At 44.6% G+C, this 22,500-nt stretch overlaps 1 protein-coding gene across 1 annotated transcript in view; it reads left to right on the top strand.

The window, feature by feature from the left end:
• The window catches only part of setbp1 (SET binding protein 1), a 37,432-nt gene extending 18,911 nt beyond the window's left edge, over positions 1 to 18,521 (top strand). Inside the window, exons 3-7 of the mRNA XM_083912473.1 lie at positions 5,629 to 6,050; positions 6,420 to 8,357; positions 8,492 to 8,699; positions 8,810 to 9,875; positions 13,669 to 18,521. Coding sequence (XP_083768599.1) covers positions 5,629 to 6,050; positions 6,420 to 8,357; positions 8,492 to 8,699; positions 8,810 to 9,875; positions 13,669 to 14,174 — 4,140 coding nt within the window. The 3' untranslated portion in view covers positions 14,175 to 18,521. The remainder of the gene's footprint in view (positions 1 to 5,628; positions 6,051 to 6,419; positions 8,358 to 8,491; positions 8,700 to 8,809; positions 9,876 to 13,668) is intronic.
• Positions 18,522 to 22,500: the final 3,979 nt, after the last annotated feature.

Here is a 22,500-nt window from a genome sequence, read left to right as displayed (position 1 = left end):
CTCTGTCTATTCATGAAACAATCTGTATTACACATGTTCTTATGGTTTTCAAAGAGAGAGAGAGAGTGTGTGTGTGTGTGTGTGTGTGCGTGGCCAGTCTCTACGCTTGTGTACATTTTCTTTGTGCTGAGTATGTGCGCTGACTGAAATGCATAATGCTGTCACGTCCATGAAAAGAACAATTGGTACATAATCGCTGTAATAATCACTATGAAAAAACTCTTCTAATGCGGTTCTTAGCGCTATTCACAAGCAGGACACACATCTGCCTGCACACACACACCATTAATGCTAATAGTGGGGATTAGATGTATACTTTGTGTAACATGTAAATGTGTCTGTCATTAGTGAACAAGTGACAATCTCCAGTTGCACCATAATAACATGCTTTAGTTCGGCCAATCACAGGCTTTTGTTCAGATTGAGTCATCTACATCTGAGCGTGTCTGAAGAGAGTGTGACAAGGAGACTCTTGGGTATTCCCTGCTATCTTTAGGAGCACTCCAATCTGAAGGATTACTGCTGCGGACGTAGGAGAGAACGTTTTCCCTGGGACCTACTGCTGTGCATTAAATCTGGCTTCTGCCTTACAGTTCGCTAAAGGACAAATAACTGCAGATTGAAGACATGAACATGCCCAGCAGGGAGGGTACACATAACAGCATGTAGGAAAGAATATGTTGCAGAAAAAGTGAGTTTCGACTCAAATCGTCAAGCTAAACTGAAGCACATGGATGTGGAATTGCAGCATTAGTCCAAGAGTGGAAGTTTTGAACGGAGCCCAATTTCCAAACTTTCCCACCCAACTCTTCCCAGAAGATGCTTTGGCTGGCACAGATGCCACCAGATCTGAGATAGTGAAGCATTGGCTGAGGCAGCACACACTGAGTGAAATTAGACACACACATGCACACAATTTTAGGCAGTGGGCCTGATCCCAATGATCCGCAAACTGTCCCACCTTGACACCCCCCCCCTCCTTTTTTTTTTTTCTCTCCCCTGCTGTGGGTCTCCTCAGGCGCATGAATGGAAGTCTTTATTCCCAGGAGAACTGGTGGGAAGAACGAGAGAACGAGAAACAGGGATGGGGGGTGAGGGAGGGAGGGAGGGAGGGAGGCGGGAGGTCTGTGAGAGTGGCCACAAGATCAACACAGTGCCTCTTTTCTCTTCCATCGCTTTCCCTCCTTTTCTCTGCATCCCCCATTCACCCTCCCTCCCTCCCTCTCCTTCTACCCCGTTTTAAGTGCTGTGGACACAAAGCCGTGTTAGTATTCATGGTGTTTGTTTGCAGAGTCCTGTGTGTGTGTGTGTGTGTGTGTGTGTGTGTGTGTGTGTGTGTGTGTGTGTGTGTGTGTGTGTGTGTGTGTGTGTGTGTGTGTGTGTGTGTGTGTGTGTGTGTGTGTGTGTGTGTGTGTGTGTGTGTGTGTGTGTGCAGAGCTGTCAGAAACACAGATCACAGCGAAGCAGCGCTCTGAATGGAGCCGGAGAGAGTGGGGTGGGTGGTGCGGGGGGGTAGTTCCCACAGGGGAGAATGGTCAGCTCCAGAAAAGAGAAAACAAGAAGAAAAGGAGGGATGTGATAAGGGAGGGGGGGTGGCAGTGCACAAGGCCACAGAGGCAGAGGGAGACAGCATAGTGTGAAAGCCAGGGAGAGAGAGAGTGAGAGAGAGAGAGAGAGAGAGAGAGAGAGAGAGAGTGTGTGTGTGTGTGTGTGTGTGTGTGTGTGTGTGTGTGTGTGTGTGTGTGTGTGTGTGTGTGTGTGTGTGTGTGTGTGTGTGTGTGTGTGTGTGTGTGTGTGTGTGTGTGTGTGTGTGTGTGTGCGTGCGTGCGTGTGTGCGTGTGTGTGAGACAAGGAGAGAGAGAGGGTGAAAAAGAGAGGATCATATCCATCATAAGTTTTTGGAGGGAACTAGTTGCTAACGGGTCTAGGCACCTCTATTCTTGTTTTTCTGCTGGTCCTCTTCTTCCCTCCCTCTTCGCCGCTCTCATTCTTTCAGTAACCCCCCCCCCCCCCCCCCCCCCCTGTCTCTCTCTTTCTCTTTCTCTCTCTCTCTTTCTCTTTGTGTGTCTGTCTGGACAGCTGCCCAGTTCCATACACAGGGAAAAATGAAACACTCTAACCACCGGGCGTGCAGCCAAATAAAAGGCTGCGAAAAACTATTTGAAGGGCAGCGTGTTTGTGTGTGTGTGTGCATAGAGTTAGTGTGTCTGTTTGCTGGTGTATATGTGTATTAAATGTGTGCTTAGTTGTGAGATTTGGGTGTGCCTGTTTAGGGTGTTCTTTCCCAGTGTAATGGTGCAGCCAGGGTGCAGTGTGTGTGTGCGTGTGTGTGTGTGTGTGTGTGTGTGTGTGTGTGTGTGTGTGTGTGTGTGTGTGTGTGTGTGTGTGTGTGTGTGTGTGTGTGTGTGTGTGTGTGTGTGTGTGTGTGTGTGTGCGAGTGTGTTTGTGTGGGAGAAGTTCCACTCTGAATTTCAGTTTATTCAACAGTGGAAAACGAGAGGCTGCAAGAGAGGAAAGGACAGGAGGGGCTTTCACGTACCTCCCTTCACAGTTCAACTTTTTACATCCAGATCTTCCATTTACCAAAGCCTGCTGAGTGTGAACGTTACATTTCGGACACACACGCACACGTGAATTTGTCAGTAAATATATGCTGACTCATTTGCAAAGTGCCTTTTAGTTGGGTGATTGCAGCACTTAGTCACATATTATCCATGAGCTCCTCTGCTGTGCTCTGACCTTATCTGATGGTTACATCACCAGTGGAAAGGAATGTGCAGCTCCATATCTGCCGGAGAGCCTTTTGTTTGACTGACTGGGACCAATCCATGTTGTTACAGTGCTGACCCAGAGGAAGACATCCTAGAAATGGTTGTTGACCTAGCTGGAGAGTACGACCCTTAACCCCTGAAAATAGCCCTGAGAGCCTCGAGGGAGGGAGAATGCATCGAATGGGTTCAGGACTAAACATGCCTTGGGTCTGTTTTGTGCTGGCCTTCTGCCTTATCTAAATTTGACCAGAGGGGACTTGTAGAAGAAGGACAGCATGGAAAAAGGTCGAAGCCTCACAGCTCTTGTGCTTGTGGGCTGCTCTAGGGTCAGAGTCCATGCTCATGCTGATTTTTCTGACCGGTGCCCCCTGCTGCAGGCCACTAGTAACACAGTCCCTATTCACACAGCACATGACAAGAGCAGGGAAGTGTATGCGCAGCAGAGAAATATCAGAATCGATTTGCAAAGTACAACAATGTTTTTCTATGCAGAGGCTTAAAAGTTTTACAGTACATGATAAGGACAACACCTCCAATGCAGCGATAAAAGGGCAATGCAAAAACATGCAAAAAAGAAAAGTGCACAGCATGTGTAAAAATGTTGAGTACCTATGACAACCTGTCAAGATGTATGAGGGACTTCTCCTGTCTGGAGAAGGCACAAAAACCACGGGAGTACCTCGATCCCTATGGCCACTATTTATATCTGCTTGTGTTAATATCAGACAGTGTATTTTCCCTGGAAATGCTTCATGAAGTGTAGGAGGCGGGAGAGGGTGGTGGAAGGGCGGAAACTAAGAACAAAAAGCTGAACTGGTGCCAATAACCCAACCACAACAGAAAGGGGTGGGTGAGGGGTCTGAGCTTCCTATTTCTGTTTTTTTTCTTTTTTTTTGCACTCCTATCTCTAGTAGGAAAGGTGTCCATGCCTCCTCCTCTCTTTATTATCTTTCTGTGGTGGCTTTGTGGTTAGTTTTATGTGTGCGTTTGTGTATGTCTGCCTGTCTCACTCTAACCACCTCCATCTCCCTGTCTGTCTCTTTCTTCTTTGCCCTCCTTTAACCTGAAACAGCAGGTATTCTAGGACAGGTTAAATGAGAAAGCATGTGTGTATCGGGTGTCTGTCATCTTATCTTTCTGCCTCCTCTCCAATGTCACCGTGCACACACACACACACATTTGAACTTTATATATATATATATATATATATATATATATATATATATATATATATATATATATATATATATATATATATATATATATGTATGTACATATATATAATACACACACACACATACATTTCAGAACTGAGATGATACCATACAGTAGCAGTGGGTTCAGGAGATAAACGAGAGCATGCTTATGCATTTTCTGGCACTGTTAATCATTTACGCTTCCCAGTGTTTGCTTGCGTGTGTGCTAGGAGTTCATGTGTGTTTTTTGCGCTTGTGAGTGTGCGCAGCTTGCATCTGGCCCGATAAACAGCTTCTGCAGCAAGTGTGGAAGTACAAAATGAGTGTCTGCCTGACTACTGATGGGACAACAAAAAGAGAAAGAGGAAGAACAAGGCTGGATAGCGATAGATTGAAAGTGGCTGATAAAATGAAGGCAGAACAGGACATTGGCAGGGTAAAAGATAGACAAGATGAAGTGCTTTTTCTTGCAAATATGTGCTCTGTGATAAGAACTATGTTTCATTACTTTGTGTGTGTGTGTGTGTGTATAAGTGTGTGTGTATCTGCAAAGAGTATGAGCTAATCATCTGGCAAGGTGCCGATCCATCTAGACTAAAATTGGTTGCCTGACTGTGTTCATACATTAGCATTTTGTACTATTATGTTGTACTATAGCCAAGATTTTGTAAAGCCTTTGAAATGTGTACATCTACTGTATGCATGTGCGGGTGTGTGTGCGTGTGTGCTCGCATGCATATACACACATATGCTGAGAGGCAGGCCTGTGGTGAGGTTACATCTCCCTGCAGCGCAGCAGAACAGTGTCTTGTTGCGTCATACTGAGTCTGTTAATAACAGGCTAAACCACAAAGGCCATCCGCTGCTCTATTTCTCATCTTCCAGCAGTACACTGATTATGCAGCAGTGATACATTAAGCAGGGTTATGTCGTCTAATACAGTAGCACAGGCTTTTCCATTTTCAGTATCACAAGGACAAATGTAAACTGGGCACTGAATGAAGGTTGACATAATTTTTGTCAGCCTTAACTTAAAAAAACGTAGATAAATTGTGCCATAGTTTAAGGACATATATTGTATGAGCAGTTCAGGGGCTGGTCAGTATGACAGTGTAATACAGTGTAATATACAGTGCTATGTAGCACAGGACAGTTGTAACAAAATAAAGATAATATAAAGTAAATAATTCTGAGTCTAGGGCAGTCGGGGACATGAGCTAGGCTACTGTTTTTAATAGTGTGCAGTCAGACACCCCCAACTCCATCCCCCTCAGCTCGCACAGCATGCAACATCCTTGCCACAGGAATTTAATTGCTCTGTAAACAAGCCCTTTGTTTTGTTGCACACTGTTTGCTCATGCACACAAGATGTATTAAAAGCTTCAGCCCTGCCGAGAAAAAGACAAGAGTGTCATATCACAGCACAACAAATCACTGATTTGATATGAGCTGACAAAAGTAACTGCATGCAGAACTGGTTGCTGCACAACATCTGTATTATCTCTTTGAAAATTGACTGATGTTATGAAGACAGGAAATAGAGTAGTCATAGTTTTATGATCACATTATCATTATCTGTCACTGCATCTATATAAAGCTGTCTCGTGATTGCAGCTTGTATGTAGTAACCAATCTTTGTCTCTCTTTTCTGTTGTCCCCAGACATACGAGCGCCAGTTCAGAATGCCTGAGCAGAGAGAGGGAGGCCTGCTGCAACTACTGGGAGATCACACTCCTCCCAAACACCAGCTTCGCAGCTCCCTCCCTCCTACACACACACACTCGCACACACAGCAAACACAGCACGCCCTCACGCAACAATTCCAACACGCTCATGCACATCAACACCAAATCAATTCAGACTGGATCACGTCTACAGCACCTTCTGCATCCTCGGCCAATCCTGCAGATTCTGAGCCAGCCAGAGAACTGGCAGGGGCCAGTAGGAGCTCTTTGCTTGATCCAGCCCAACCTTTCTCACGAACAGCGGCACAAAGCCCCTCACCACAGAGATCCCTGACTCCAGACATGCAGTTGCCAGTGGTTACAGATGCCAGTATTCTCAACCTGACCTCTCTCAGCAGGTACGGCTAATTTTCCTGTGTGGTGGATGTTATAATGAGCCAAACATGATCATTAGAGCAAAAATGGTGTACACTTTGCACTAGGGAAGTCGATACAATGCTGTATTGTAATATTTTGGGTAGCAATATTATATATTTAATATAAGATTATTTAATGTTGCTACAGTGATGAAAAAATATGCAAAAAACTGAATATATTACAGGATATCTATGTCTTATTACTGTATCACAATTTAAAACAAATCAGAACTCTACTGTGCTCTTCTGCTTAATTATGGTTCGCGTTGTATAATGTTGGTGGAATACCAAACATTCCTTCTCTCTCCATTCCACTTGTCATCATTTTTTTCTCTGTATACATCTCTCCAGGGGGAGGGGGTTGCAGGAGGTCAGCGAACAGCTCTTTGGGAACATCAAGAGGAAGTACGGCAGGAAGGACTCCCAGAGGATGCTCTGTAATCCCCACAGTGCTGATACACCGTGGGGAAGACAGCCAGAGAAAGGATCGGAGAGCCCGACTAATTCAGAGGAGAGGCAGAAGTACAGGCAAGAGGAGACGGCTGAGCAGTTCCATGAAGAGAGAGAGGAAAGGAGAAAAGACGAAAGAGAGCGACTGACTTCTGGGAGGAGAGGAGATGAAGAAGACAGAGGGATGCCCATGTTGACAGAGGAAGGGAAAGGGAGAAAGAGGCGGAGGAGGCCTTCTTTTGACGAATCATTTTCTGTAGAGGAGCAATTACAGCAACGTCAGGACTCCGACACTACAGAGAAGCACCAGCCTGGGCCCCCAGAACCCAAAGTAGCACATAAGGTGGAGACTCACAAAAATGATTCCCGACTCATAAGTCACGCTGATGTCATCAGAGAAAGGATAGAAAAAGCAGAGAGATCAGATAAAGGTGATAAAAGAGAAAAAGGAGAAAGGGTGGAAAGAGGAGAGACGGTTTTAAGTGGATTGGACCCAGAGTCGGCTTTGAGTGTAAACAGAATGAAAAAGAACCCTGTGGGTCGTCCTAAGATCAACACAGACACCCTTAAACACAGAGAGCCTACTCACAATCATATCAACAAAGCCAGTCTTAACACAAACCCCAGACTCCCTAGCCCAAATCCCAGCCCCAGCCCTAGGGGCAACATCAGTCCTAGCCCAAGCCCTAAACCCAGGGCTAACATGAGCCCCAGTCTCAGCCCCAGACCCAGGGTGGCCATGAGTCCTAGCCCCAGCCACAGCACCAGCTCCACAGCCAGTTCCAGATCAAGCAAGGCCAAGGACAGATGGTCCTACCTGAAAGCTAAAAGCCATGCTAGCCTCACGTCACCCCAGAGAGACAACCGGGGTAGCCCCTCGATCTTAGTTGACCCCCCCTCAGCCTTCCCCATCACCCCCTCTAGCCCCCTCTACACCAACACTGACAGCCTGACAGTCCACACACCCATCAAGAGGAAACGAGGACGCCCCAAGAAACAGCCACTCCTAACAGTGGAGACCATCCATGAGGGCACCTCCACCTCACCTCCAAGCCCACTGGCACAGGACACCTCTGCAGGGCTTAACCGAAGGAGGAAGACACACACAATAAACACATTAGTTCAAATGGCCTCCACGACCACCAGCGCCAATTCTAACAGTCTAAAACTAAAGCGTGGCAGGGGCCCTTCCAGGCCAGTAAATAAGATGAAGCTTGGGAAAATGCAGAGCATCCTGAATGAGATCCTTTCAGGTTCCAGCCAGAACGGCGCTCTGGCTCTGAAGTCATCTTCTGCCCCTGTTACCTCTGCTATGAGCGCCATGGCGTCCACCATTGAGGCTCGGCTGGGAAAACAGATAAATGTCAGCAAGAGAGGAACCATCTACATTGGTAAGAAGAGAGGGCGGAAACCCAGAGCCGAAACCCAAGTCTCCAACCCTCCCAAAACCACTAGGGACAAGCCCCCCCTATCTGTCTCCACAGCCAGTCTCTATGAGAGCCCTGTAGTGCCTTCCGCCACCTTGTCTCCCACCTCCAGTGCTCCATCCATAAGAACCAGCCACTCTGATGCCACTATGCCCAGTTTGCAGCCCATCTCAGCCCTGCCCTCTAAGCCACCAGGCAGGAGCTTCCTCTCTGGGGGATGGAAACTGTCTCCTCCACGCCTTCTGGCTAATTCACCTTCCCACCTGTCAGAGGGGGCATCAGTAAAGGAGGTGACCCTGTCCCCCATCAGCGAGTCCCACAGTGAGGAGACTATTCCAAGTGACAGTGGGATCGGGACGGACAACAACAGCACCTCGGATCAAACTGAGAAGGGGCCCGCCTCTCGACGCAGGTGCAGTACACTACTACTACTACACTTCTTGAACCTTGATTTATATGCTTTTGTTGTTTATACTTCAGACTGATATATATACACACACGTGGTGGTTTTAATGTGGTTTCATTTTTCATGTTGTGTTCATACAGGTACTCGTTTGATCTGTGTGGGTTTGAGGCTGCGGAGGCAGCAGCCCTAGAGGCATCCAACAGGGGCAGCAGAGCACGCTGTGAACGACAAGTAACCGCTGTTGACAACTTCCTGTCACAGCAGGAAAAGAAGCAAAAACATCACAGACGGAAGAGGAAGTGCCTACAGAGCCGGGACCATCTCCACTTTCTCTCTGAACTAGAGGAGGTTAGAAATAATAAGTTATGTGTGTAATCTTTGACCAAGCACTGTAATGTGGAAGTGCATTGTATATGCTGTATTTTTCTAAACATCTCCTCTTTTCAACCTCCCTGTAGGTTGTGGTAAAGCTCCAGCAGCTACGAGTGTCTCACAGACGATACACCTGCTACCCTCAGCAACCGTATCCCTCCATTTTCCGCCTAAACTTCCATCATTACTACCCTGTGACCTACGACTCCTACCCCTGTGACACCAGCTCGTACCTCCGCAGGAGCGCTGATCTGAAGGCTAAGAGGAGACGCGGCCGTCCAGCCAAAGCCAGCGAGCCAATCACATCGAAGCTGCCTTTTGTTCAAGGATATGGTTATCCACTGGCAGGGGGGAATTACTATGCAGCACCGTATGCGATGCCTTATGCACCCCCTCTGAGTCTGGGCTACTTTCCCCCTGCTCCCCAATTTTACCTGCCCCACCACTCACTAGGACCTGCACCTCCATCGCCCTTCATGAGACCTGCAGTCCCACCTCCGAAGGCTTTTCACTCGAGTGGACACTCGAAGCTTCAGCCAGGGGCCAAGCTTCGCAGCGCCAGTGGCCCACTCCAGGGTCCCTCTGTAAGAGGAGAGGGCCTAGGATCCCTGGGCAGTGGCAATGCAGGGGGTCTTGCAGGAGTTCGCCTCCACAAGAGGAAGCACAAGCACAAACATAAGCACAAGGATGAACCCCTTCTGTCACTGCGAGACCGGCAGGAGTTGGGTGGGCTCTTCAGCGGAGCTAAGACCAATGCACGTCTCAGCATGCTGAGTGACAGGAGGGACTTGGCCAGTCAGGGCTCGTCAAAGCATCTGGAGAAGCAGAGGGGCAGTGGCAGAGGCTCAAGCCTGGGATCCAGCTTAGGGATGTTTGAGTCAGACCAGCTGTCCTCACACTCTCTAGCCGACAGCCAGTTCCACGCCCGTCAGACTAGACAGCCAATAAACAGCTTCATGAGCAGCTACAGTAGCCAATCGCAGAGGTCGGAGTCAGCTTCCGACCTCTTTTTAGGGTCACGGGAGGACGAGTTTGGAGGGAGGAGCAGGAAGACAAGACTCACTGTGTTTGGAGATCAGGGCTTGCTGTCATTCCAAACTACCAGGAAAGAGCCAGGACAGATGAACAACTGCTCCAGTCCCCCCCTCACTGGTAAGAACCACGTACATAAGGATTACCTGTTACGATTTTTAAACTGCACTGTACTGTACTTACAAAGGAGTGCACTGCTCTTTTACCACGGTCAGAGTGGCAGATGGTTTTTCCTTTAAAAGGGGCAGCGTGGTAAAATATACTGTTTACGTTGATGATGTGTTGGAGGTTTGAGGTTAACCCACACTGCAATAACCATCTGTTGCTTGCTTGTCTTGACCTAACCAGTTGACTTATGCCCAGACTTCCTGTAGCTACCTCACAATAAAAGCCATCCATGTGCTCACCTGTTGAAAGCTTCTGATATAAAGCATCAGCAGGGAATGTTCAGCAGACATTAACAGTGGCTTAACACAGCAATGGACCTCATTACAGATACAAATAGCACAGCAAAGGACAGGAGGTCAAATCATAAAACAGTGAGACTCCTATCTCTTGGAGAAAGTAGGAAGAGGAATTAATACAACAGTGACTTCTACTGTACACAAAAGATAAAACAGTTGTAGGCTCATAGATAGTGTTTTAAACATGTCCCCTGTGTGACCACAGATTTAGCGAATAAATTTAACATGATGTTTACATAGCTATAGACAGAGATTGCTGTGTGCACATGACTGAGGGAACACTGGATGTGCATACTGTGCTGTAAAGCACAAGATGCTTCACTTGTGCTTTACTGTGTAGCATATTGGTGCTACAGTTCAGCTATTCATAACCCTAACCCTCCAAGGTTGCAGAACTGTTAACATAGCTAAATGGGGACCATGGTTGCAAAAATAGTTGGTGTCCAATATATTATTCTGTTCCCTAGTGATAAAGGGCTTGTTATTTGCTGGTGTAGAGACTTAATCACATATTTAGTCAGAGTTAACAGGGTTCCCCTTTTTTTAAATGTAAAAGCTGCATACTCGTCAAGGTGATTCCTATTTATAGATATACAGCATACAGCATTACCAGGACTTAAAGCAGACAAAGAGGCAGGGCAGTTTCAAATTCTCACTTCCAAACGAATGTGTATTTTGGTACATTCTGTATTCTGCTGTCTTTGAGCACATCTGGCTGGGGATAGAGAGAACGTAATGCATGGATGGAGACGACTATAATTCACCAATCTCTCCTTCCTCCCCTCCCTCTCTCCCTCTCTCCCTACTCTCCTGCCAATGCCTTTGCCAGAGATATATTATTCACACAGTGTGATTTATTTTCTACAGACATGCCGTAAAAGGCCCTTGCCTGTGTTAAAAGAGCTGGCTGGCAGCCAGGGGTTTAATGACTGGGGCCTAGTCCAGTGGTGGGGAGGAGAAGCCAGGGGCTCAGTTAGAATACACCCCCCACCCCAGGGGATCCAGGACGGATGACTCATATACACACTGCCCCCCCCCCCAGCCCACCACCCCTCCGTCTCGCGTTATCCCTTCAGTGTTGTTATGCTTCTTCTACCTTCCATGTCCTTCCCTTTTCCCCTTGTGCTGCTTCTGCAGTTCCTGCGTTCTTGCCCTTGCTTTTCTCCTTTGCCTCTCTCTCACAATCCCCACATCCATACTCAGACTTCCCCTTCTTCCACCCACTCCCTGTCTATCTCTCTTTCCTTCTTCCCTTTCTCTTTCTGCTTTTTCCCTCGTCTCCCTTCCCCCTCGTTCCCCCATTACCCTCTCTTTTCCCCATTCTCCCTGCCCCTCCTCTAGCATGACTTACTGCCTCACTTCACCGCTTTAGCCCAATTAAAACACAGGCGGGTGTGCATACGCATGCATGCCGCACAACCATACATGTGCACATGCACACATGGACCCACTCTGATACACACATGTACAGTACACACACCGTTAGATAGATCCCCATCCACAAGCTACAAGATACAGATGCGAAATTCATGTTGTTGTCTGAGCATGCAACTGTGAGTTTGTAAATCATTCCTCAATAGAACGAGTTTATAGTGATTTAATTTTTTATGCATGTGTTTGTCTGTGCTTTTGTGGGCGCTTCTTTGCTAATCAGCAAGTCTCACTGCAGCTGACAGCAATCTCTCATGCATATTTGCATAAAAGCATAAGGTCATATTCTCCAGAATTAGTGAGAATGATTTGTGTCACATGGCTTGTTCAAACACATGCACGCACTTTCATGCAGAGAAACTCTTTTGCTAAATGATTTACATCAAGGATCACTTTATCCTGTCTGAAAGCAGGTATCTTTGTTTAGTAGTGACTTTCTATTCCACAGAGAAACAGGTCCTCAGTGCTATAGAGCTCCTCACACTGCTGAAGGTCACTGGTTTTATGTTCCGTGTATGCAGCTCATAAATTTCTGCTACTTTGTAGTGTGTGTGTGTGTGAGCTGAACATGTGCACACTTCTGTGCAGCTCATAAACTACTACTACTTAGTGCTTTCTGCATTAGACTAATTTCACTGTCTGCCCTGAATTCTTGAGCAACAATAGAGTGCGATGTTCCTCTGAGTCTTAAATGGAGGGCGGTCAGGCCTCTCTTTATCTTCCTTTACTCTTACTTTATTAGCAAACACCTTACCACGGAGCTACACTTCAACATTCCCATTTGGTTTCTTTAACTGTAAAAAGAAAACACTCGAAAGTGACTTGTTCTTACCCAAGATGCCATGATTTATGAAACAAATGTGTTGTTCATCACTTTTTAAACATCACCTTGCAATCCAGCCGTGCCGTAAAATTCAGAGCTGTTTTGGTTTATTGCAGTCATCGTGTGTTGGAGCTCTGAAAGACCTGCTACAGTGTAGCAGCGGGATTCTGGAGGGAAAGAAAAGAGGAGATGGTTAGGGAATCCAGGATTATGAGTAAAAGCTGAAGAAAAAGAGACCAAGCATGTTGTATGCACACTGCTTGGGGTCTGGTGGCTGATTGTGCTTTTCCTCCATTTTGGCTGTGGCTCAGTCTGAGCCCCGGGAACAGTGCCCAGTCAGAGAGGGGGGGGGCGTTGGGGGGGATGGTTGGGGCTAAGAAACAGGACAGATATGGGAAACAAAAGGAATGACAGAGATGGACCAAGACCAGGAAGCGGTTTCTGAAACAGAGACGGAAATGAAATGGTGTAGTGTTACTAGTTTAATTGAAAATTAGAGAGTGGCATATTGCCGCCCATGAAGACTAGAGTGGAAAAGAGAATGAGAGTGATGGGGGAAAAGGGGAAAGAGACAGGATAGAACAGCGTGTAAAGGGCATACTGCCCAGTTCACCAGTGTGAAGGAAACAATATGGCTCCAGTTTCTTCTGCTCAGCCATTCTGAACTGCTGAATTCATAATTTTGTGCATGCTGGGCATGTGCGTGCATGCATACGCGTGTCTGTGTGAGCATGTGCATGTGGATAAATGTGTCAATATGTGTGTTTGTATTTGTGTGTTTGGCTTTTTGGCAGCCTGTGCTCCAGATGCACAGGGTTGTAATTGTGTGGCGACATATTAAATGGTTGAAGGAGACATTTCTGTGGGTTTCCTGCTAGCAGAATGGGATCACCTCCTCTCCCTTCTCCTCTCCGCTCTCTAGTAGACAATTACAGGATAGGATCTGCTCTCCTGGCTCAGCTGGGCTTTGAAAGGCTTACATGAATATGTCAAAATTAGCAGGAAGCTCTTGAAGCAAAAAAAAACATTCTCACCATGAACTAAATTGGCATGATGTCTTTCCTGGCCTTTCCACGGCTGCTCATTTTGACTGACATGCTCGCATGAAAACTCCTTTCTTCTTATAGACTTTGCTTTGCTGTTTATTTACCTTGGGGTGTCTAACGTCACTAATGTTCTCTTGCTCCTCTTACAGATGTTACTGGTAAGCGGAGGTACAAGCGACGAGAGGTGGAACAGATCCAGAAGGACGTAAGGAGAATGCATTCTTTGAACTTTGAGCATGTGCAGAAGATCCTCCGTGCCAAACGCCTGCAGCGACAAGCCAAAACAGGAAACAATGTCATCAAAAGACGGCCTGGGCGGCCCCGAAAACTACCCGTAGAGGAATCAGAGCCGACTCATAGAAGGGCAGAAGATCGAGTTGATGGTTGGGGTTTGGACATGTTGGCCGGTAGGAGGGGTGATGGGAGGACTCTGGGGATGCCTGTCCTGGAGAGGTGTGATGACCTGCCAGGTAGGCAGAGCCTCAGGCCAAGCTTGACCCCTGAGCCTCTGGAGTTCTCAAATCACGATTCCATCTCAGCAACGATTGAGACCGTGGTGCATCAAGCACGATCTGTGCCTCCGCTGGCCAAAGGGGGGAAACGCAGAGGCAGGGGCCACAGCAGGGACGAGTTATGGGCTCCTTCCAGTCAATAGACCCTCAGGAGAGAGTAACTCCGTAAGAGAACGGAGAGCAGTGGGTCAGTGCTGTTTCAGATGCAGTGCCCCTAATTCCGGGACTCCTTGGTGCACTTTGACTTTGTTTCTCCTCTCTGGTGTGTGAGGACTACAGAGGGTCAGTGGAGGAGCAGGAGGAAGGAGCAAAAGGAAGGAATACTTCCGGTACCATCCCTCTGCTTGCTAAACCAGACATGAGCCTTTCAAGGATTCATTGGACCTTCATTTACAATGGCACTATATGGTACTATTTGATACTGAATCTGATGCTATAAAAGTGTGTGGTACTTATGATAGTGTAGAATATTATGTGATTCTTTATGTATCTGATACAGTGATGTGTATGGTACTTTATAATACTGTATCTGAATGTGGCTTTAGCCATATATTTACCAGCAACGGGAGGGGGAATGGTTAATATTAAACTGTGCAGCTCTGCTTATTTTTGCCTTTCTGAGGAAGCTTGTCAAAGACATGTGGGATAAAACAGCAGTAATTAAGCCACCTTACCCTGTTACCGTACTTACTCCCAGCCTCATCTGTACCTTCCTTGTTTTCTCCGAGGAGTAACTGATACTTGCTGGCAGCTCCTCACCCCTGGTCCTCCTCCCCACTCGACACTCAACCCAATTCTTTAGCCCTCCCTGGTGTCTGCCACTCAACTTCATCTCCCTTTGTCCTCTCATCTACTCCCAATCATGTTTTACATCTCCCATTGCTGTGCTCCCTCAACCTACCTACCCACCCCTCTGTCTCATTTAACTCTCCCTCCCTGCTCGGGCCTGTCCTTAGCAGTGACATGAAGGCAATACGGCGGATGAGACTGTCCCAGACTGTACATAGAAACAAAGTCCACTGTTGCCTGCTTTGTACAATGAGAAACCAGCTCCTAGACATGTACTGGCATACAGTATGTCAAATAGAATTGTTGTACCATAGACAATGAAAGTTGTGTATTGTTTTATAACCAAAAACAGACATGGGTGCGACTCAAGACAAGTTTGTTTTCAGACAGAAACAACCACATATATTCATTCATACACTCATTATTGTGTTTATATCCAGGGGGCATTGCATACAGGAGGAATATCAGGTGTGTTTTAGGTAAACCTTAAAATTGGTTTATTGCACTATGAAAATACCATACACTTGCATCAATCAAATGCAGCACTTACATGCTTGTTCCAGCCTTATGTTTTGGCCTTCGATGGTGTGGATATCCATTCCAGAGAGCACGCATTATTTAATCAATTTGTATATGCAGGCTGCGCAGCCAAAAGCGTCAAAACTGTCAAAACTGTCAAAACCGAAGCCCGATTCTGAATCATGATTGGACAGTTCAGCTGAAGAGGGTTCACAGTCAGTGCTTTGAAAAGTTAATCCCAGTCTATCTACTTAACATGATTTTCAATCCATAACCTTGGATTTTGTTTGTTTTTTAAAGTAAATCCAGTTTTTAGATTTAGAAACCAAAGTCTCAGTATTCAGTGTAAGGATGTATTATTTAAAATAATCTAAGTCAGAGTTTGACAAACTCTCCACCATGTTGGCACCAATGTAAAGCATCCTTATGTGCACTCAAGAATGTAGCCATCTTGGATTTTGTTTTTGTGTCAATATGTCAAGTCTTTGTTAAACTGCTACAGTATCTGTGGCTTTGGGTAGTGGTTGGTATTTTCTCAGATACGTATTTAAGAATATAAGCAGTGGGTCAGTGTTTCTTTGTTAAACTTTTGTTTCATGAGATTCCATTTTATTTGGATTGGATGGGATTCTCAGTTGCAGCAGTTCAACTTGTGCCTTATGTTTCTTTCTCTCACCAATTACATTTGACCTGAGAAATTTCAAGCAGCAAAGAGTGCATCACCCCCCCCCCCCCCCCCCAAAAAAAAAGAAAAAGAAAATTAACCCCAAATACTCATGATTGTGCATATGACACATGTGTCTTAGTCATCACAACCCCGACACTGCCTGTGTCCCTTCACAGCTTCCATTGTCAGCATCCTCTGTCACCAGTCCGGCTTCTAGCTTCCTCCTAGTTTCCTGACCCCCATCATCATAACAGAAGTGGGCAGGACTGATTAATATAATATGATGTTACAGTATGAATACACACCATGTACTGGCCTACATACTGATGTGTTTCTACCAGAGATACTGATTGTACTCAATGTCCCCGATATACGTAATTGAAAATAATTTACTCTTCCCAGTATTTAACCAGTTATTTAAAACAAACAACTGGTTATTTACTTAGCAAAGGAGGAACAGAGGACGTTGTCATGGAAACCACATTCTCCTACATTGTTGTTTGCTATGCATCAGGCCATGCCTGGCAATGACCTTAAAAGGAATTTCTGTTCTGGGTCCACCCTTCGACAAAGAGAAATAAGTGGTCTTATTTACTGAATAAAATGAATTCATGTAACAAGAATTGTGAATAATACCAGTAATAATTTGTAATAAGTTGTGCAGAAAGTGACTATCATTTCATGAAAACTATAGTTACTGCAGCTCTAAGCAGTACAGCCTTAACCAGATGTAAAACTACAGTATTGAAGTGTTTGTTGTAAATAGTGTTAGTATGTCCATCCTGCATGGTTGGGCTCCGCTATGCCGGGACTGTCTCCGAAAACCACAGTAGACCTTCTCTCTATCAAGACTGCTCAAGACCCAAGGAAACATACAGAAATGACTACCTTAATTGATTTATATATATTCGACAAATTCTGCGTACATTGATCAGTCATCGATCCAGTCCATTAAATTACACAGAATGCTAAAATAATTTGCCTCATCACACCTTTAAAAGTTCTTGGAGAATAAAAGCCCCACTGTAGTGTACTCGACCAAAAATAGGAATCCCCGCTGACTTGCAGCTATTTTGCCTGCAGCCAGTTGGGGCAGAGCAGTAGCATAAGCAAGAGGGTTGTGTGTGAGGGGGAGTTCTCAGAGGAAAATAGCCAAAAATACCCTCGTCCTAAAGATAGTGTGCTTAACCTTGCTTTGCTAGGAACTTTCGATGGGTCTGCAGTCCGTCATGGTGAAGATGAGGTCTAGATGTGTGGTCTGTGAGGTGTAGAGACTACACGCTTGGCAGCTTACTCCTGACTGTGGTCAGTCAGCGGTTTCTGATGTAAGAGTTAAAGACCCCAGGTGTTGTCTGTCCTGTCTGTCTCTTCTACCAGCCAATGCTCCGGTGCCTTCTAACACTGACAAGTATTGTCCTAATCCAGAGCTTTCACTCTTCACAGAGACTGCAGAGGGGATGTAGCTTTGAGTAGGGTTTAAGGTCACTGTTGTATTGTGTTAAGCAGCCAATTTGGACCAGGGGCTACAGGAGGCCCCTAAGCACCGATGTAAGAGCTTTTACCTTGTGTTTGGTGCTAACATCAAACGGCGTTTGACCTTAAATCAGTGCTTGGGGTGTATTTACTGAAGTTCACACTTAGCAGTTCACTACAGCAACTAAAATGGGAAATAACGGCACCTACATTTTGATCACCTCCCATTCCATTTGTAGCATGCTGTGATGAGTGTCCTACACATGGATTGAGGGGTCACGTGAGACAGAACCTCATAAATGTACATGTAGTCATCCTCACAGCATATGTTACAGTTCTAAGCTATAATGTTGTTCAAAGCTGAAAGTGCAGATGAAGCATCAAGAAAACCAATAAATGTACTTCTTTAGAGCACAAAGTGAGCTCTTCTAACAGTGTGGGCATATTTTAGTTTGTATACATAGTGTATTTCAACCTTTTTCTAGAGTGGGTTTCCTTTATTTGCATGCTCAACTTGATTGTATGCATAAATATTTTAGACAAGCCGAAAGTTGAATTTCAATTGAATTTGGAGCAAGACTTGTACATTGTTTGATATGTTTCTTTTTGTAATGAATTTTTTAATTCATGAAGCATTTTTGTACATTGTATGAATATTAAAAACTGCAAATATTTGACATATAGAGTAAATACTAGATGTGCATGCATATGCATATATCCTTCACAGTATGTATGTGTAAATGTACACATATATTTTGTATTTGCATTTGCTGGCATACAGATATATGTATTAAGCACATATATACATGCAATATATATGTATATCCATGTCCGCTGGCATGCTTTTGGTCATGTTTATCTTTCACGATCTTGTAGGTTCATTTTTTTATTTTTTTTTATTTCTCTTTCCTCAGAAAGAAAAGCTCATTCTTTTGCTACCCTTCTGTTGGCTGGCAGCATTGAGCACTTATTAAGAAGAACTACAGTTCAAGTTGTTCATGTTATCCATTGTGTGAAATAATAAATGACTTTATTGACAGCTGATGGTGGCACAATATTTTGTTCTTTCTGGTTAAATTGTTTTGGACTTGATACTCTGACCTCCTAAAAAGTGCTTTGTCACATGCTGAGATAAGAACGATAATGTGTGTGTGTGTGTGTGTGTGTCTGTGTGTGTGTGTGTGTGTCTGTGTGTTTGTGTGTGTGTGTGTTGCACTGCTCATGCTGAATGTCAGATGGTCTCAGTGAATGAGTACTACCACGAAATCTGTTAGCTTGTTGCAGTTAAAAAGAGGGAATCCTCGCACTAGATTATGCTACATTCTCACTCAGTCACACTCACTCACACACACACATACCTACATGCTCTTAGTCTCCTACTTGTTCATTAGCCAAGCCTATCTCTAAATCCTGGCTTCACTAGCCCATCAGTGTATGTTCTAGGTGGGCTGGGCTGCAGGCTGCTCTGTTATTGGACAGAGCTGAGTGGGAAGTTCCCTACTATTGGCTGCTGCCAACTAGTAAAATTCTCCTGTTACCATGGTTGCAGGGTGAGCTGCCCAAATGTGTCTCAGTGTATCTTGTGGTGCTGATGGAACAGTTGGCACAACTGGTGTTATGCTGAAAAAAAATCCCCCCTCTGATGAAAGTCAGGGCTGCAGTGGGGCTGCACCCAAATCACTCTCTACTGATGCCTGTAAATGAGCCGACATGGCCCCACTCCTCATCCAGCACACAAGAGAGGATGAGATAGATCACCAGGGCTGTGATCACGATGAAGCAGCACAGCGAAACACATCCAGGACATAGTGTTCAGTCTGAGCTACACTTAAAGGGAAAAACAGGATCATCAGTAATGTTTGGATTTTCTCACCAGGTTAAGTGTCAAATGTAGTTTCTTTCAAGAAAGTGTTGTGCACTGCACAAAGCACAACGATTGCATAGAAACATACTCATTACCATCACTAATTAGATGAACTAATAATAATAGATAATTTGATAATTTTCAATAGATAATTGAAAGATCCACAACTGGAGTTAACACACCATAATTCCTGTGACATTAATTAACAAAAAAAGGAAAGCATGGACCAGTAATATATTTTACCGATATAAGAAATTACATGAGACATAAACAGCACATGCAAATTTGAACATTTTCCCATGGCACTTTTCATGGAAATATACCGTAAAGGTACAATATATTCCACCTGGTCAGTAGGTGGAGCTCCCATGCTGAACAAAAGAAATGGACTGAATTTAAGCTGCATTTTTTTGCCTATGTTTTGACTTCCAAAAGCTTTTTTTAGCTTTATAAATCTTATCTTTTGTGACACCTGTGCAAGGCAGAAATTTGTGCATCGTAAAAAAAAGAAATATTTTCAGAATTGGATCAGTGTTAAGATATGGTATCAAAAGATACAGACTGTAATGGAAATGTAGTGGTGGAGGTTCATACTGAGAATGTGTAGGAGGAGGACAGGGCTTATAAATTGTGGTGCTCAGCTGGGGCCTGTAGTTTACTGTTCCTAAACTGAAACAATCTGCTTTTCATAAGGAAAATGCTCAAAAAAAATTGGTAGGATCTTCCTCCCAATCCTCCGTGGACCAGGATCCTTTGGAATGAAGGATTTACAGTTGACGCAACGTCACAGTGCATACGTCTAAAGAATATGCATGGGCCAAGTCGACTGTTGAAAGCCTTTGCGTCTAATTCACATCATATCTCCTGGTAGAAGTTGCACTTGAATGTATGGCAAAGACTGTAGTTGCCAACGTGCACATACATTCTGTACACGCTTGAGAAAACATCACAAGTTATCCCAAAATCTAAACAACACAAACATGATCGTCATTATCATTTTGCAGACACTGTCCATGTGTTTTTATTATGCTTAGGATTTGAACTGATACGTGATTATATAATTAAGACAATACATTCAAGATCCTTCAACGCACATTTGATCTAGGACAAAGGAGTCATTAAAACATGGATTGCTTGTCGGAGGGTAAAAATGTGTATTCACTGTTCATGTCATGGTTCGGGTCAGAGACAATGTTATTGGCCAGAATGAGTATTTTATTATGATAGACTGAGTTTCTCAAGGGGTTGACCTACAATCCTCAATTTTGACTTTAAAGTGGTGGACAAACCCTAGTACCGTGTAAGTATTACAATACGGAAAAACACTGATAATCACAAAGTAAAGAACAAAAGAAAGTGTATCCACTCACCCCAAAAGACTAGGCTCTTGATGAAATAAAAATATAAATAAAATAAATTCTTTGTTTTGTTGTGTTGCAGACAGATTCAATGTGGTCTTTCCAAGATAGCAGATGGTCTGTCATCACACCCAAGTATTTATATATATTTTTTAAAACACCTGCTTGATTTTTTCATTGTGGAAAACAACAGGAACTATATGAGAGTCAGATGTCGAATGAAAAGATATAACTAAACAAAGTTTTGGTGTTGTCAGTTTGTGCTGATCATTTGTTTGTGGAAAGGAAAGGCCATCAAGGGGCTAAAACTACAGACATTCAACCACAGTCCAGCAACAGCTAGCTAACATAGCTGCCATAAGTACAAGCTTCATCTGCTGGGAGCTTTGAAGGAGCTGTTAAGCACATTATAGATGGAGTGGGTGGGCCTTTGGTGATTATACACTCAAATTGTTGATTCTTCCTTCCAAATTCGGCCCACTTCATCAATTTTGCCACATCATATGTCCCGATAGCACATTCTGGAAGACAAAAGGCCAAGTTTGTGGAAATAAATCAGAGCTTTCTTTGGTGTTGACAGTCTCTTTATTCAGGCTACTTTAACTTGTGTCATACCAACAACCCTGGACAATGTCAGGAGAATCAGGTCCGGAGATTTCTCTTTCACCAATGCAGCACACAACTCAGATGGGAGATACGATCTCACTTACTGGAAATTCTAAGTTTTATTTAGGTGAGGGGGAGCACCTGGGTAGAGCATGCGGGGGGAGTACATGACGTGGTTACAGTCCACAGATGGAGGTGGTTCATAGTTTGGTCACTAACAACAGAGTGTCTTTGTCTGATGATTTTGGTGTTGGCCCTTAATGACAGAAGTTCCTAAATCTTGTTGTCTCTCCAGTTAGGCATTTCTTTTGCCGTCTTTGTGTAAATCACCCTTCTTTTTCACTGTTGGAGGTTCATTTTCATCTGCTGTTGGCCAACACATGATAGAAAGTCATCAAGACGCTCTGTTCAACTCCATGGATACACCAGAAAATAAGAGACGAGAAGAAAGTTATTCCAAAGCTCAGTCTTTGTACATTGGGACTAGGGTTTTACTGACAGGTCATCCTTTAATCACAAGGTTGGTTGTCCTGATTCTTCCAGGGGGCATATACGGCTCAGGTTTTAGAGTGGACCATTTTAAAATCATAAGGTTGGTGTTTCAATTCTCGGCTCCTCTTGTCTGCATGTCGAAGTGTCCTTGAGTGAGACACTGACCCCCATGTTGCGCCTGATGGCCAGGCCAGCACCTTGTATGGCAGCTCCACCATCATTGGTGTGTGTATGAATGAGCGAATGGGAGCAAAGCACTATATTTACCATTACATTATGGTTGGCCTTGCATGAGGACCACATGACTATGAAACACTAAGAAAATCTACAAACGTGTCTATGCGGCATCATATTTGCCATGTTTGGCAAGTCTTCCATTTCTATTGCTGATGATTTCCAGAGTAAGACGAGCAACTTACTCTTATGAGGCCATATCATAGTGTCACCTTTTATTAGAAAATGTATGTTTAGTTCTTCATAGCCTTTGCTTTGACTGCTGGATTCCAAAGTTAGTGCGTTGGGGTTAGTGCAGAGTACGGACTCTCAGAAGTGACACTGCTTATTCTGCAATATATCTTAATAAACATTTGAGTCAGGGTGCATGAGTGAAGGTCAATGAACTTCAGTGACTGTTCAAGGCACACCCAAAGCCACACGGACCACTAACAACAGACATTTACAACACATAGTCCTCCGTTGCA

The sequence above is a fragment of the Echiichthys vipera genome (genome assembly GCF_963691815.1).
Source record: "Echiichthys vipera genome assembly, chromosome: 4".
Lineage (NCBI taxonomy): Eukaryota > Metazoa > Chordata > Actinopteri > Perciformes > Trachinidae > Echiichthys > Echiichthys vipera.
Note: the sequence above shows the minus strand (reverse complement) of the source record. Positions and strands in the feature narration are given on the sequence as shown.